This window comes from Gallus gallus, chromosome 3 (assembly GCF_016699485.2).
Source record: "Gallus gallus isolate bGalGal1 chromosome 3, bGalGal1.mat.broiler.GRCg7b, whole genome shotgun sequence".
Lineage (NCBI taxonomy): Eukaryota > Metazoa > Chordata > Aves > Galliformes > Phasianidae > Gallus > Gallus gallus.
The window spans coordinates 17,414,686-17,430,782 of record NC_052534.1 but is presented as its reverse complement, the minus strand read 5'-3'; the positions used below and the strand labels follow the sequence as shown (position 1 = coordinate 17,430,782).

At 43.2% G+C, this 16,097-nt stretch overlaps 1 protein-coding gene across 3 annotated transcripts in view; it reads right to left on the bottom strand.

Annotated features, from left to right (window-relative positions):
* Positions 1–7,855: 7,855 nt before the first annotated feature.
* Positions 7,856–16,097, bottom strand: part of CAPN8 (calpain 8) — a 28,111-nt gene continuing 19,869 nt past the window's right edge. Inside the window, exons 12-21 of one of the 3 annotated variants that reach the window (XM_426117.7) lie at positions 15,682–15,893; positions 15,077–15,113; positions 14,550–14,615; positions 13,606–13,663; positions 12,925–12,989; positions 11,725–11,793; positions 10,625–10,703; positions 9,615–9,731; positions 8,974–9,032; positions 7,856–8,082 (exon numbers count right to left, since the gene is read on the bottom strand). In XM_426117.7, the coding sequence (XP_426117.2) occupies positions 8,059–8,082; positions 8,974–9,032; positions 9,615–9,731; positions 10,625–10,703; positions 11,725–11,793; positions 12,925–12,989; positions 13,606–13,663; positions 14,550–14,615; positions 15,077–15,113; positions 15,682–15,893 (786 nt within the window). In that variant the 3' untranslated portion in view covers positions 7,856–8,058. The other 2 variants (XM_040698119.2, XR_005858648.2) reach the window with 2 other exon arrangements.

Genomic DNA, 16,097 nt, shown 5'->3' with positions numbered 1-16,097 from the left:
GGGGAGTACGCTGATAAAGCAACAGCCAGAACAATCCAAGCAATAGATAAAGACTGTGTTACAATCCAAGAGTGGTTCCCCAGGTGTAATTAGGAAGTGCACTGTTATGCAATTAAGAAAATTAATTAGAAGTAAACGTTCAGGGAGTGCACGTTGAAGATGTTGCAGCACAGTCTTGTCTAGGTTTGTGGTACTTTAAAGGTCTGCTGGTGTTTTAATTGGTTTTACAGTGTCTCCAAATGAACTGTATTGCTAGACTTCTCTACTGACCACTCCAATGGCATGTAGCGTAATTTACTACGCATATTAGAATATCCCAACCTACTAAAACCAGTATCAAAACACACAGTTCACTTTTTGCTCAGTGCAGAAAACCTCTGTGGTCTGACCAGGTTCATTCTAGTTCTAGCTGAACACCCTCAGAAAGGCTTCCATTCTGATTTAGCTGTCTCCATCCATCCATGTAATGATCCTGAGTTTAGGGATAGAAATATTTCCTCTCCAAGCATCCCTAAGCCAATTATCATTATATTGCCATCTACTTTTAAATGAAATAAAGGCATCTGGGCAACGCTACTTTACACACCCTTTTTAAAATTACAGAAATCCCAAAACTGAAGTGTTCGTTTGCAGTAAGACAAAACTGAAATGGAAAAATAATACTCCTGACATCTGTAAAGATTTCAACGGTTCTATGTATAGGAATTTGGAGAAGCAATGTCCTAATTTGACAACTACTTGACTTTTCAAGACATGTCCTGTGTGTGGTACTTACAAAATATATTTTGTCTTCAGATATGTACCTCCCTCTTGTCAACAAGACATCACCATTATGAACTGCCATTACATTCCAGAATGGTATAGCCCTTATTCTGGGGTTCAGACCTCAGGCTACACAGCTCTATGGAGAGGCTTTACCCCCAGTAGGGTTCCCTCTCACTTTGGCTTTCTGTTTTTCTGGTGTTTGAGTATTTGCATTTGTTTAGTGCACTGGTGTAGCTTCCAGAGGAGGAGTGGAGAGGAGCCTCCCCTCCAAGACCACCACGGAGCAAGATAATAGAGCCTGTCCTGGGGACAGGAGATGCTGATTTGAATCACCTGCAGAAAAGAAAGGTTTGAAACAGAGCTTCTTGCATCTATCCTAGTCAAGGGCTTAAACCACTACATCACCAAGGATGAGGAGAGAGTGTGTGTGGCAGGGAAACAAGTTCCCCATAGACACATTTCAGATGGAAGCAGTTCTATCACTGTATTTCAAAAGGAACTGGATCCTCCTGATGTGCTGCAGACATACTGTGATATGCCTCTGGGACTGAGCATCTCAGTGGACTTCTTTCTAGAAAAACACCTTGTACTTGGAACCTGCCTGTCCTCAAGTTTGAGATAGATGCCAAAAACTGTCAAAACTAAAATATTTCTGCACGTGTAAAGGAGTGCAGCATCTCCAAGCTGAGGCATCCCCACAGGCAGGTGGCAACAGGACACAGGCAAGTCTGAGCTCTGAGGCTATCAGTCAGGTTCTAAATTCAGGTGGTGGCAGTTTGAGTGAGTACAGCAAGAATGCTCTGCCTTGGAAGTCACTAGTGAAAAGGAGAACAGAACATCAGATTCCTCAGTCTGAAGGCTGAATCTGTCTGCTAATTGGCAGAACACAAGGAAATCCTTGGTGAGACCGACACCATTATTAAAGTCCTGATTTTCCCCTTTACTGGTGTTACCATATGAAGCAGGATGTGATCTGCGAAATTCATTTTCTCTCCTCATGAAGCTTCTTTATTGTTTGTGCACTTGTCAGCCTGGGCACTAAAATTCGGTTGGATAATTCCTCCTTCAAGCTCTCATGCACCAGACCAGCATGTCTGAAATTCAAACATTATCAGTCCCTGTAAAAGCACACACAAAGAAATTCCAACCCAAAAGCAAGACGAGTTCCAATTAAATTAACTTGTCGAAGGCTGGCACTCTCTGCTGGAATCAACTACACGCTCATTATTATTAAGTTCACAACTGCTGCTTCAGAGAGTGCGTTCTCTCAGGACTTTCACTGAAGATGTTTTACAAATTAGAGACCAGATTGCTCCTTTGTCATTTCCTCGTGTTCCTTTAACCTCCTTTCTTCTGTTTCGTTAATTCCTTCCTGATTCTTTCTGAAGCCAAGCATATTTTCCTGTTTTCTTGCATTTACATTTCCCATTCCCCAACCACCCCAGCTTACCCAGAAGCAGCCACACAACACTGTGTCCTTCTACGTGAGACAGGAGGTTCCCACCAGGGGACCAGAGGAGGAGAAGACCCCACCATATCTGAGCTGGTTCACTTAGCCTCGCTTCACCACTGAAGGAGAACAGCCTTCTGTTGGATGAACACTGCATTTCTTCATCCTGACTCACCAAATATTAATGGACAAGGATGGGGAGCTTCTAAAATACAATTTACTATAGACTGTGTCAGACACAAAGTCTCTTAAAATACTGAGGGTTCCTACCTGCTTTGGCATGTGCACTGGGTGAATTACACAGTAGTCCAAAGTTATGATTACAGCCCACAAAAACATACAGGACTTAGCAAATACATGCAAGCTAGTTAGCTTAGTGACTGTGCCGGGTGTCTTGCTGATACCAAGTCTCAAATAAAACGTTTTCTTTCCTGGTCAAGCCTACACTGACAACATTGAAAATGGATCACCATGGAATCAGTAAGGCTAAAAAGACCTCTAAGATCATCATGTCAAACCATCAGGCCATCCCCACCATGCCCACTAACCCATGTCTCTCAGTACTACATCTCCACGGTTATTGAACACTTCCAGGGATGGTGACTACCACCTCCCTGGGCAGCATGTGCCAGTTTTTCCTAATATCCAACCTGAACCTACACTGGCTCAATTTAAGGCCATTCCCTCTTGTTCTGTTTCTGTTATCAAGGAAAAGAGGCCAACTCCCACCTCACACGATCTCCTTTCAGGCAGTTGTAGAGCACAGTGAGGTCTCCCCTGAGCCTCCTCTCCTCCAGACTGAACAATCCCAGTTCCCTCAGCTGCTCCCCTTAACACCTGTGCTCCAGACCCTTCACAGATTCATTGCCCTACCCTGGACGTGCTAGAGTCCTGCAAAGACAGTAAGACACAGAAGTGAAAATCCTGGAAATCCTAAATCCTGTGCTATCTGTAGCTAGGCTGTGCCAGAAGGATTCTCTTTATTAATAAAGAAGGCAATGATGATTTTATAGTTAAAGCAACATCACAATGCCACGTTCTATATTCTTTTTCTTCCAGCTGGCCAAGAAGTAGCCTGACATCTCTGAGAGGGGTTACAGAGAATGGGTTTCTGGTAATAAATCAGCTGCTTTGCTTTTGTGTCTAAGTGGAGGCCCTCAGTGGGGCTTATTTTCTCTGCGTAGTCTGTCGTGCCACTGCCAAGGCAGGGCCATCCCTGGGGGAAGTTCAGTGGTGTCCCCATGGAGCTACAGGGCTGAGTAAAGAAACAGAGAAAATAGGTGTGAACTTAGGTGAATTAGGTATGAATTAGGCAACAGTGGTGAATTTTGGTGAAACTCTAGAAGATTACCATGTCCTGCTCCACAGCCCAACTGATAGCCCAGGTTGTCTGGAGCTCCTCCCTCCCCCTCCTTGTTTTAAAGAAAAGAGAGGAATGCTGAAACACTTTACCACATCAACCAAACTAAAGCATACAGCGGAGATACAAACGTGACTGTCTGTGTAGTTAGGAGAATAAGAGAGAGGATATAAAAAGTGGTATGGGAAAGTAAAGACAACTGAAATGCTGTAAGATGAAATACAAAGTTCCATACTGCTGCTTTTACAGAAAGATGCAGACCAAGACAGTCCATTTAAACTAGTCTAGGCAACCTAGGTTGCTTGAGGGATCATGCTGAGAAGTAGAGCAGCTAGTTTGGACTTCAAGAAATCATCATTGCTTTTTATTTTTTCCTTTGTATGAATAGGAGCTGAGTTAGAAGAAATACATGAATCATCCCTTGAGCCCGCAATGGAGTTTTCACATGTTTAGAGCTGAGTGAATAGATTAAGACAGTAATGTCTGCAGACTTTTCCAAATAAGAGAAGAGCACTTGATTTTCTGAGTCAGCCCGGTGTATGATGAAGAAAATGCACGCGTCTTCCTTCCTGAAAGAAGCAAGAGCCAAAGAAGAAACACTTTTCCCCAGTTCCTGGCATCACTCTGCTCCTATGCTGCTGAAAGCTGACTCATTCCGCTTCTCGCTGGAAGTTTTCCCACCACTTGCTCAGGTGCTCCTTTCATCCACTTCCCAGGACTGTTCCTACAGGTTATTTTCCATGCCATGATCTTACTCTGGTATGCCCATCCCTCCCAGGAACCACACCAGCCAGCCCTCCTGCCCACACCCACAGGTGGTCTGTGTCGATGGAAGCCTGCATTTCAGGTGAGAGCTACAACAAGGCTTTGAAAGACAGAGGAAGGAGTTAATGAGTGGCCAACACTAACAACTGGAGTAATTTGCTCTATTAAAGGAAGAGAGGATTTTATGCTGTACGTGCCAGTTATACAGAGAGAGAAAGACACCATGGCAACAAGCTTGTCAGGCAGCAGCAGGGCACTACTTTAAGATTAACTATCACTGGGGACATCATTAGTGGTGGAGAAACTTCAAAAGCTTTGGAATGCGGGTTCCTTTTGCACCCACAATCTCACTTGCTTTTATGAACTTCATTTGAATTTTCAGCCCATAAGCTTAAGCTGGGATAACAACAACAGCAGGCTGGGATTTTGGATGCATCCTCAATAAGATGGAAAGGAAAAACACTTTCACAGTATCTCAGCACTTCCAGGCCTGCCAGGTTGTCTGAGCTGTATGGAAATGAAGAACCAACACACAGCGTTGAGTCAGGTTCAGTGGGATTGTCTGAAGTGAAGGAATGAAAAGGAGCTTGAAGAGGAGCGCACCTTCTGTGCCTACTCACGAGCCATGAATCTGATCATTAGCCTGCAGTGATTTGAAAGTAGAGATCCTTCTGCAAATCTCTCATTCTGAAAGGATGAGCAGGTGGCAGAAAGCTGCATAGATGAGGTTGATTCTTTTTGTACTTTTAGCTCAGAGGCAGAATCCCAAATCACAGTGGTTGCCTTGCACCTCATGCAGATATTTATGCTGGTGCAAAGCTGGTGTCAGAATCTGATGTAGTAGGAGTTATGCTCATGGGAAGTTCTTCCGTAAACAAGCATGGGACAATTAAAATCAGTCAAATGTGAATCACATTTTAAAGGAACAATGCAGAGAACTCAAGTTTTCAGCTCACTAGGCTGCAGTGCAACTGAAAACATTTCTACAGCAAAGTGGAGACAGACAAAAAAGCTTTGAGGAGCCATTGCAGAGTGTCCGTGGGAGTCTCCTTTCCCCCACTTCATTTGTAAAGTGCTGATCATGCCATTTAGCAAGGTTTTCATAGTGACAGGGAATTCATCACAAATTCATGAGCCTTTGTGACTTGCCTGCATTATAATTCCCCGTGACAGACCCACTCAAATCTAGCAGGAGCCAGTGGTGCTTCACAGCTCTGATAAGGAAGCATGGCCAAGCAGCAAGGTACAAGAGTAGAGGGATTCTGGGTGTCCCAGCCCTGACTCAGCCCACCAAGCCCCACTGCTATCACCAGAGCTGCTGTGGGCATTCCAGCCAATAGCATTACAGCTCCATCAAGACTAACTAGTAGAGCTGATGAGCACAGACATTTGTTCATCTTGCAGCATGAGGGAAATAATGGGACTTTAATCATCTTTCTGCAAATGCAGTGAGTGAAAAACAGACGTGTGTTCACTCAAAAAAAAAAAAAGTCTTATTTTTGAGCAGTTGGTGTCCAGAATTCAAGTCCTGTCCTCAAAGAACAAATGAAAGAGGAGGTGGCTCCTCTGGAGCTGCCTGCTTCCCAAAGATAAAGGAAGATGGAATGCAGTACTCTGTCCATGCAGCACAGGGTGAGAGTCACTGAGATAACTCTGACAATTATTGCAGTGGGGGCACCTTGTTTGATGTAAGGAGAGAAGAACTGGGAGCATGCAGTAGATTTCTGTGTATGAATGAGTTTTCCCAGTTCCACTGAGAGAGGCCTCTTTGCGATCGTAATTGGAATGAACTCATGAATAGTGCATGTGAGCAGAAAGCAAATCCAAAGCTGCAAGCTGTTAGCTCACTCTGCTGCATGGCGAGTAAGGAGATGCGTTGCATACTCAAGATATAGGGCAGAGAAAGACATGTTCATTTTACCAAACAGGCAGAGCACTCACTAGAAAATTCCCAAGGTTTTTGAGACCCCAGCTTACCCATGTAGCTCAGCCTTCAAGGCAGCTGGAGGTACCTAGGTATTCATTGTTGGTCGGGAGGAAAATGTCTACCGCAAGAATGCAGTGATGACCCAAGGCAGCTATGTGCATGGCATTATCAGTGATATACGGACAACAACAGCAGGGGAAAACTTACAGTTCTCCACTGGCTGATTTTATTCTGTGTTCTGAGCTGAAAGGTACTTATTTCTCTTTAGCGAATACCATTTATTAGGAAGGTAGAGTGATATACTGCAAAAGGACATGTGATTGTAGCCAGTACCAACAAGAGATGCTAGAAGATGTCAAAGTGAGGCTTAGGGACTGTCATGAGGCATGTATTCCTGCTTGAAGAAAGAGGAACAAGTCATTGTGAAGAGAGACCTCTCTCAAACACAGCCCTGGGGAGAAATGGAGACAGAGCCTCGGTCCCACGTCTGCCCTGGGGACACAGCCCTGCATGCCTGCAGCTCCCAGGGAGAAGTGTCAAACAGATGTCACTTCTGTCAGATCATTACTGGAACTTACAGAAATATTTTCTGTTTGCTATAAAGACTGCTAGGTTAACTTGCCTGCATTGCTGTGCTATTACTTGCTCTTCATAATATCCCAAAATTAAACGCAGAGGGATCTTTTTAAAAGATGAATGTTTTAGAAGATTAAATGAACTGTTATCCAGTGACTGTGGGCTTCTTCTGTGAATCATGGGCCACATCAGCACATCCCTCATACACCCAAGCCCCACAACGTCCTACATACATATTATATTCCTCCCCTTGTGCTTGCCTTTATGAGCTTCTGTGCTCCTATCACTCATCTCCTATAACTCCAGACCCCACCTTTGGGCATCAAAATACACCTATGGACAAGAATGGACAGGAGACAACTTCAACTGAAGTAACTGCTCTAGTTTGCCCGTGGCCTTCCATCCCTGCTCCTCTTCCTGTAAGACAGATATCAAGAAAAATCTTCCTCTCAGAAAGAGTGATGCATTGGCACAGGCTTCCCAGGGAGGTGGTGGAATCACCGTCCCTGAAGGTGTGCAAGAACCATGGAGATGTAACACTTAGGGATGTGGGTTAGTGGGCATGGGGGCAATGGATCTACAGTTGCCCTAGATGACCTTAGAGATCTTTTCCTATCTTAATGATTCCATGGAGACAAGACTTGTAGAGGCATGTCATGTTTGCCTATTTCCCTGCTCAGGCCTGAGGCTGTGTCCATGCTCCATTTCCCTGGCTCTCAGCAGCTCATCTGCTGCCTCCAAGCTCTTAACCCCAGGTTCTGCAGGCAGTGGGCATAGTTAAAGTGGACAGTTAGCTGGGAACAGAAGTAGCCAGAGCAGAAACACAAATGTTGGCATGTCTGTGAGTGTAGGCTTCTCTTTCTGTGCTCCTGTACTGGTTTATGAACTCTGCTGAATTTTGATGCTCAGCAACAAGTCAGACCTCCCCCAGCCCATCTGTGCTAAGTCAGAATTTGTGACAGTTCAGCATGACACACAGAAATACTCTTTGGGAAGGAGAAGTAACGGAAGGTAGGTTTAGCCTTGTTTGTTTTATTTCTTTGGGGTCTTGTTCAAGAGTATATTTACCTTCTAACTGACAGGAAATCATTTATCATGGACTAAAATACCTCGCCAGTAACAAAAGCAAGTTTCTCTCTCTGCTTTCTGTAGCAGGGAGAAGCTGAAGGAGTGATTCCATGTTCGAAGCTCTCTGCTGAATTCATCGATCTCAACTCAAACGAGTGTGCAGCACAGCCACTGCGGGAGAGGAAGAACAAGAAGTCAGACCATCTGTGAGGCTCATGGAGTGCCACCAGGGCACTGCACAACGGCTCCAGAAGAGCAGGCTTGGAAAGGCCACAACTGTGTTGTAATCTGCTCCATGTGAAGCATCCATCTGCTGTTGAACTTTGGGGAAATTCTTTGCCTGGATTGGCTTCAGACACTGCATGGAAGGCCTCTTTTGAGGCATGACCTATTCTCCAGGGTAAGCTGCATGGTCTTTGAAAAACAATAGATTTAGGAATGTATACTTTCAGCTAGATTTAACTATCTGTGACTGAAGGTCACAGGGCCTCCTAGCCATCTTCCTCCCTTTGAGCCAGTCTTCAGCAGTAAGGACTAATTGGATAGACCTCTTGGGGCCCCTTCCAGCTCTGTTTCCTGAGATATATTTGTATCCTGCAAGGGGAAGGCTCAAGCTGATTGCTTCTATTACAGTTTCAACAGGAGAAATTTGCATTAAGAACAATAGGGAAAAAAGAGACCTGGCATCTAGAAAGGTCTCTTCTAATTCTGGCGTGTTGTTCAGTTCATTCTCTGGCAGAAAAGAACATTTTCCTGTTGTGTGTTTTCTAATGAAATGACCTCTGCCCTCCAAAAGTAGGCAGTGAAACTCACCGTGTAAGCATCTTCTCAAGAAACCTTAGGTATCTTGAACATATCTTTACTTTCTACTCATATCGGATAAATATTCATTCCACTAATTTGGATATGCCTTCTAAGCTACGATCTTTGCTACAAAAACAAAGTTTTCCTTTGAATCACTGTTGCATTTACTATTTGTAGGTGTGATTCTAAAGAAATATATTAGTGCAGTCCATTTTACTGTAGCTTAACCTCATAGTACATTAATCTGACCAGCCTCACCTCTGCTAAAGAGAGCCGAACAACTCCACTCTTCTCTTTATCTAGGAGATGAAACACTTCTGAAAAGTAGAAAAGGGTAAAATAAAAAAATTAGATGTAAACTAGAGAGATTGGCAAATCAGACAAAATGTAGGGGACTGGACTTTTGCCATGATCTACTGGAAATTTGGACTGGTTCTGTGAGATCATACTACAGCTGTTCTTTTTTCCTCTTACAAGTGATTTGTAGGTCGCTTCATGGGGCAGAGTAGTTACATCTATAGCAGCAAACTGAGAGTTGGCAGCAGGACAGCTACAGCATCCAATGCAATAGTATCTGATATGGCAACAATGCTGTAAATCAGGCCTGAGTAAGGACCATAAGGGATAAATGGCACCATTTAGATGGTACAAGTTGGTGTCCAGAGCACTGAACATAGAGTGTAGATAACTGTAAAGCAGGGGAGTACCCCCGCACTCTGTGGTCATTCAGACAGAAGGCATTTGCTATTCCTCTTCTGATTTCTCAAACAGACAGGTTTTTGATGACACTCTCCCATTTCCAAGCAACCTGCTACATTCACAGTTAAAAGACACCAAATATTTAATGACACCCCAACATTTTCAGGAATTCCCCTTGACTCATAAACAGAGGCACTTACTGAACAGGGTCTCTAAGCGGATCATGCAGGCCACAAAGCCATCAAAATCAATGGTCATCTTGCTGCAGGCGTAGCGGATGGCAATACTCTGCTGCACCTGGTTGTTGAGCACAAAACCTGAAGGCATGGGAAATACACAAATCATTGACACAGCTGTTCTTAAGCTATCTTTCATGTGACTTATCCATGGACTGCTGCATCTGTGGGCAGATGAAGGGTGGAAGATTTTTCCTCTCAGAAGGTCTACTGGATTCCATCACCCACATCTGCTGTGGGTCTCTTCCAAAATACATTGCTCTGGGTGAAGAGAGGCATGAAGTTCTCCTATAGCAGAACTGCATGTTTGTCAGACTGCATATTTCACATTGTTTCACAACATAAGCAATCCTATATTCCCCAGATAAATCCCTAATTAGCAAGTCTTGGTGCTGCAGCTGAATAGCAGCGACTGCAGTAGAGCTAATTTCTCACATAACACACCGGGCTGTATTCAGGCCCATATTAGTGCTATTTCTGCCTCTAGACCATTCACGAAGAAGAGAGATCAAAAAACATTGCTCCTGTAGATAGGCTTTAGCTGGCAAGCATTGCTCCAAAAGTGAATAGCACACAGCAGAGGGGATCTGGCTGAGGAATGTCTGGATCAGTTTTGCACCCTCTCTGCTGTAGAGATCAGTGGTAGAAGGAAATGCAGGAAAAAGAGGGTTTGGACATAACTCTGAAGGGGAACAATTTGATTAGGAAATAATGAGGACAGAAATACAGCAAGCAATAATCAGATGGATAAGCAATAACCACAGCATGGACAAAAATGTCAGTGGTTCTGAATGCAGAACAGATGAGTTTTGATGTATATAACAGCATAAAGGACTTACTAGGACAGGAGAACAGCACTTGCAATGCTCTGATTTAGGAGATGGGAGGGAAGCAAAGACATGAAAAGTCCCTCCTGCACCCTGGTGCTTTTTAGTGGAGAACTGCACTGGTCCAATGGCAACCCCAAGGCTCACCTGCCTCGCTGAGTGCATTTCGCATTTCATGGGAGTCAATGGTACCCGAGTAGTCTCTGTCCACCTTCCTGTAGATTGCCTGCAGCAGAGGAAAGAGGGAATGTGGGAACTCTTAAGTTATGTGCACACAACCTACAACATCAGGTTTCTGATGGCTGGGATACACTGCCCTTACCAGCTGAAGACCTTTGAAACATTAATGAGCAAGGGAAATGTTTCAAGTAGCTACTGGCAAGCCGGACAGACTGGGAAACACATTCCCATGGGCTAGCAGCTTGCCTGCTTCCATGTTACGCGGTGGCAGACAGGCCATTGAGGAAAATATCCTAACACTTGGCAAAAACTGCAATAGATAAAGTCCATTTTTCTTAATATTTCAGACAAGATGACAGATGCTTCCTACTTCCAGCAGGTTTATTATCCAGAATTAGAAATCACCCAGACCTACAGCACAGACTGGAATCAGCTCTCAGGGCTGCTCTGCCAACAGCAGCCCCAGCATGGACGAGAGCTCTTCTTATGGACCTCTGGGACAGATGCTCTGAGCTGACCAGCATCAATCAGGGTAGCAGCAGACTTCCATGAAAGGGATGTTATCAAACAAAGCAGGTACAGATTTGACCTTCCTTTAGACTGCTCGATTCTGCGTGAACTTCTTGGGATATTATATCTTCTGACAGAAAAAAAATAATTCAGTATGTGTATAGAACTTAAAAATACAAAGACAGGATTTTGATAGGTCCTAAAAATATGTTTCTTCTGCATGCTGTTGCTCAGCTGGCAAAGTAGCATACCTCAGCAGCGGAGAAACAAGCTCATGAGCTTTAATACAGCAGGCAGCAGATACAGCTGCCTTTGCCAACAACAAAAAAGGAGTTAATCTGGTTTCCCAGGTTTTGCAAATTATGGAGAACGGTGGGGCTAAGTAGAAAGAGGGTCTGCTTGTGCCCTTGTAAATCAGAGGTGTTTCTTTGGTCCCAGAACAAACTCCAACTATATGAGAAGGAAATCTTCCATGTGTATCTTAACCCCTCCCATATTTCTGGATGTTTACTTTAGAGCTGTGAGAGAAGGAGAGACAGCCAGAAATATTACATTACCAAATACATCTGAATCTTCATCCAGAGTGTCTTGAATTCTATAAGTCCCAAGGTGCCAGTCCCATTAGTCTTGGAATGTTAAGTAATGATTCAAAAATCAGAATTCCTCTATCCTTACCAAAACTGGAGAGCAACCAGTGATTAAAAATAGCTCACCCAACACAGTATAGTCTTAATGCAATAAAAGTTCTCATTCATAATGCATCTCCATCTCACACAGATATGCCCACAGCTTTACTTTGCATAGCTAAATGTATGCCAGGAATTTCCAGGATACCTGCAGTCTCGAGGAATGGTATATGGGATTGCTAAATACACAAGCACAATTTTGTGCAGTTAAGAACAGGTTGAAGTCTTTTGGGAAACAAATGATTGGCCTTGAGGTGGACAAGTGTTAGAAACCAGAGGAAGGATCTGCAAGTGAACAGTAACAGTAGACTACAGAGTGCTCACCTGTGCCCTGCAGGGTCCTGTACATTCATTCCTATGGGAAATTATGGATAAATAAGGAGTTGGTCCCTATGATGTTGAACTTACCGAGCTGCTCTTATGGCTTTAGGAGATTGCAGAGTGTAGGGCAAAGGCATAAGTTCTCCTAAGAGACAGTGCACCACAGCTAATCCCTTCTGACCTCGGTGTGACCATGTCATGAGACCAACACTAGTGCAACCCTGTCAGCATGGCCCTCGGCTCTACGACTTGGCCCTTCCCCATGCATCAAGGTAGTGTTGGCCAGAAGAGCTGACTACTTTCCCTTCGCTATGCAAAACTCATCAGCTCCCACATGTCCTACAAGTTATACAGAATCGGGAAGGCCCTCCAGTCTGTCTCTGCTGCTTTGAGCTCTGTGTTCTATAAGCAGTACCCGATTTAGAGATGGAAGCTGGGCTGTGCTTAAAATCTGCCTCCTGCCAAGCATGCTGTACATGCATCTGAGATTGCACTGGTGGTGTGTCCAGGCAGAACGTTACTGCTTCTCTTCCTTTCTATTTTTAGGGAAAGGTTTAAGCAAGGAGAGATAAAGAGCAGGTGAGAGAAGCAGCTGACGAGATGATGTGGGTTTCTGCCACTCTAAGCTGATAGAGCAGCTTGGCTGAACTTTATGTGCCAGGACAACAGAAACGTAACCTTAGCCTTATCTCATCAAGAAGTTTTGCAAAGGAGTTCCAGAAACTTTCAAGGTCATGACCCAAAGGATACATCTAAAAGGCTGATCATCTCCCTGCAAGTGTTAATGTTGAATCCATCACTTCTTATATCCTTTCCTAGACAAAAGAGAAGAAAAAGTCAGTCAGAAATATTTCTTATAAATAAATAATTTCTGCAGACCATGCTGGAGTTGCTATTTGCCTTAAAATCTTGCTAGCAAAGCAAATGCTCTGCCATATCTTTCACCATTTCCTTCCAGCTAGTTAACGTGGTTTTTTTAAGGCAGGAGCTTAAATGGAAAAGGAAATGCTCTGGATTTTGGGAGTGATGAGCCTCTATCTGTCTACCGAAGGTATACAGCAAAATAAAAATATTTTCCTACAGCGAAAGCAGATGAAGAGCTCCTGTGACCAGGCTGTCCTTCTGAGAGGGCAGAAGGAACATGGTGCCTCTGCAGGACAGTGGCAAGCAGCTCTTGGAAGTGGAGCACCAGGTAATGTTTTGCCCTTTGTAGCAAAGGTTCAACAAGCCAAGAGAAATTCAGCTGGGACAAAACTTCATTTTTCCATCACCCTTAGCTGACAGAACTGGGTTTTGTCAGTACAGATCCTACTTGTATGCTGAGAGATTAATGTGTAGGTGTCAGTCTGGACAAAAGGGCAACTTTATGCCTCATCATTTCAGCCCTTACCTCTGAGCTGCATTCAGTGTGAATCAAATAATAGTACTTACTCTTCACCAAAACCCTATTTAGAATAGTTTGAAGTTCAGTTGCAGTCACTTCACAGTCCTGGACAGAAAACATGTTTAAAACATTAAGATGAAAAGCATTTGAGGCGGACTATACTCATTCACTGTCACCATACTCTAGGGCAAAATCATTGATCTTTTTCTAACTCTACATTTACCTGCTGACATCACATGAAGGAGATCCTCAGAAACCATGAATATTTCCTAGCATTTCAGGTGGGAAACAAGTGGTTTGTTAACTGCCATGAGGATGTGGCCCAATAAATGTTAACTTTTTATCAGATTTGACTGAGCAGGATCATTGCTCTTGTTCCTTTCTTAGCTAAAAAGACTCAGGAGAGCATTTGAGATTTTTTAGGCTTACGGATACTGCAGTCAAACAATACTAAAATTCCCATCTCAAAAGTCACAAATGCTTCTCTAACTAACAAGATGTTTTCCCCCTCGACTGCCACTGGCCACCTGTTCATTAAGAGCACATCTGAAGAGGCAGCCGTAGGCTGGCACAGCAGGTTTTGTAGATACAAAAATACAATAACAGAAAGTTCTGCCGTCAGCTTTCTGATTCCTGGGGCTTCTAAACAAAAAGGAAGCAATTGAACAAATAGCCAATTGTTAGAATTATATGCTAACTCCACAGGCAATTTATTTCACCATATTTTCATAGTCCTCACTCCCATCACCCATATTTTCAAAGTCATAGTGTTGCTGAGTGAAAAAATCACATTTTGCATCAATAAGAGGAAAAATGTAGTAGAACTGTTTCTATTGTAAAATAAATTGAATTGAAGCTGTGAGTTAATAAAAGGGGAGAACTGCCTGTTTTTTTGAAGACCAGACAAAAAGAGGAACTGGCGGGCCAAATATTTGCATAATCATAACGGCTAGAGGTCCCACTTTTTTTCCTTTCATTTTAATCCACTTACCTCTCCAGAGAGTTTTTGAAATAGAGTCTTGAACTCTTCATCTATATCTTTGTTATCAACATGAGGCTAGAGGAAAGAGATGACCAAGATTGTGGTTTACAATATGGTTCTTAAAAGGGAGACATGGATATCATAAAGGAGCTTTATGATGGATGGGAAAAAGAGAGCTTGCTCTACATGAATATCAAGACAGAAGCATTCCCTAAATCCTTAGATCACTCACTGCCCTCCCCATCTTCTACCGGTACTTGATTGAAGGCCAGCTTCATGTGTTTCAACCAGGTCTGGATGTGTGCAGTTTTTGTGCCACATGAGCCCAGGTACGTGAAAATGCATGTGAAGCTAAGCCACAGAGGCAAGTGAAGAATCTCTGTAACCAAACTCCATTTTCCCTGAGCACAAAGTACATAGTAGGTGTTTACCTAACACGATCTCAGCTCAGGAGAAAAAAATCTCACATCTGTTTTTCCCCACTATGTGGAAGAAAAGTCTATTACAAAAAACGTCTGTCTAGTTACAGTGTTTACCTCATATGGTTTTGCAGCCACCGTATCACCAATCATCCTAAGAAAAACAAAAACAAATAAATGAAATAACCAGAAATTATGACTGTACTTCTTGCACTTCAAATCATTAGCATAACAGAATTTGTTAATACAAAGTATTTACTAAATTTAAAGAACAAGCCTCTAGGTCCCCTGTTTCCTATGTTCACCATCCCTCCTCCATCTGTCCAATTTTGCCAATATTTTCCTTGGGAAATCCATCCTTGTTGTTCTTATCTTGAATCCAGACCCCTGTTTTTTCATTCAGTGACTGTTGTTCATACAATCATTTTTAAAACCACCATTCTACTTTCAGAACCTTCCTCTGTAGTCTTTAATTGTGGGAACTTCTGCTACATCTCATGGACCTGAGGGATCTAGTTACCACCTAAGTGCTTGCCAAAGGTCACTTGAAGAGCCATGTCTTTGTAACATGGATGTGTGTGTCACATACAGTAGACTGTGAAAGAAAACAAGCCCTAGAAATCAGCCTATTTTGCTGATAGATTGCTGGTAGATAGAGCACAGACCTTTAATTTTATGGGTCTCATCAGCAGAAGAGAAAGCTTTACATAGAAGATACTCACTGAGTTTTAACCTTTTTCTCAGAAAAAACTCGAAGGCAGAACTCTCCATTTTTGTAAGGCTCAAATGTGGATGGCACAATGAGGTACTCTCCTTTGGGCAATTTAATGCGGCTGGAGACTTCACGCAGGTTGATGTAAGTCTCAGACCGGGCTACTGGTTGGTTCCTTGTGAAGAAAGCACGGTTCAGATGAATGTCTTTGTTATTTTCCAGCTGTGGGAAACATGTTTTTGTTAGAAACCATTTGACAATTCACTGGCAAGCCAGCAATCCTATTTAAATTTCAATGCTTAAAATCCATCTCAAGTTTTTCTTAGCACAAAATAATAAATCTGTGAGTGATGGCGTAAGAGGTAGCCACCAGGGTTATGTCATGTGAAACAGTCGGGTAGGTAATTAGAAGGGGAAAGTACCTTT